This window comes from Volvox carteri, assembly GCF_000143455.1.
Source record: "Volvox carteri f. nagariensis unplaced genomic scaffold VOLCAscaffold_458, whole genome shotgun sequence".
NCBI lineage: Eukaryota > Viridiplantae > Chlorophyta > Chlorophyceae > Chlamydomonadales > Volvocaceae > Volvox > Volvox carteri.
Window position 1 is genome coordinate 7424 of NW_003307984.1, and position 962 is coordinate 8385.

General features: G+C 54.4%; 1 protein-coding gene across 1 annotated transcript; it reads left to right on the forward strand.

Annotated features, from left to right (window-relative positions):
* Nucleotides 1-199: 199 nt before the first annotated feature.
* VOLCADRAFT_108706 (uncharacterized protein) lies at nt 200-904 on the forward strand (the record flags this gene model as incomplete). Its single annotated transcript, XM_002959636.1, has 1 exon — nt 200-904. The coding sequence occupies exon 1, from the start codon at nt 530-532 to the stop codon at nt 902-904; it is 375 nt and encodes a 124-aa protein (XP_002959682.1). The 5' UTR covers nt 200-529.
* Nucleotides 905-962: the final 58 nt, after the last annotated feature.

Below are 962 nucleotides of genomic sequence, written 5' to 3' on the forward strand. Positions count from 1 at the left end.
ATAAAACATCACAGTACTAGAGAAGCAGTTTGTTTGAGGAAGTACATGAAAGCGGTACCAACTAACTCCAGGGTGGGCCTCACTTCGAGTCAGGGCCCTCAGGACTGCATGCTTGCTTGCATGTCATCAGCCAAGTCTTATCATGACCTGCCTCGCTGTCTATGTTCTTGTATTCCATTGTTATACCTGATACAGTTTACACTAGCCACGACTCTAGGATACAGGACGGACCAATAGCTTCCGCGCCGTCTTGACCTGAACAAGTGCAACTCTATAGTTCCATAAGCTGGAAAATGGAACAAGACTTTCCCGGAAGTATTGAACTCCGGTGTGCTTTAGGGGATTCCTATGAACATCAGAGCCTAAACATGATACCGCTTAGTTTTGAGCTGGGAGGTAACATGATATCAGCTAGCATGTTCAAGGAGCAGAATGCAATGTATTACTTTAAAGGCTGTTCGGGATCAGCCAGGAGGGCCTGGCCATCGGCGGGCCCGTGCCTGGCAAGGCGACCGCCACCAGCAACTTCATGACGCAGTTTCAGAAGAAGGTCTTGGACAAGATCCTGCGACCGTCAACTATCACTGCAGACCACGGTGCTGTGGCAGCCGCAGTGGGAGCTGAGGCAGTGGATACTGCGGCTAACGACGGTGATGGTGCAGCAGCGAGGGCAGCCGCTGGGGACCACGAACAGGCGGTGGGTGGCGGAGAGGCTGCTGCCATGGGCACGCATGCCGTGGATGGTGGCACGGGTGGCGGCCGCACAGCAGGCGTCGCAGCAGCAGCAACCGCAGGGGGGGACACCGGCACGGGTCCCAGGCAGGGCGAGGCGGGCGTTGCCCAGGTAGAAAACCTAGCAGTTTGGAACCTGGGGAGCATGTTTAACAAGGTCGAGTGGTGCTGATGGGTTATGTCAACTTTCAATGTCAGGGCAGCTTGTTGGGTCTTACCCTGATATTTTA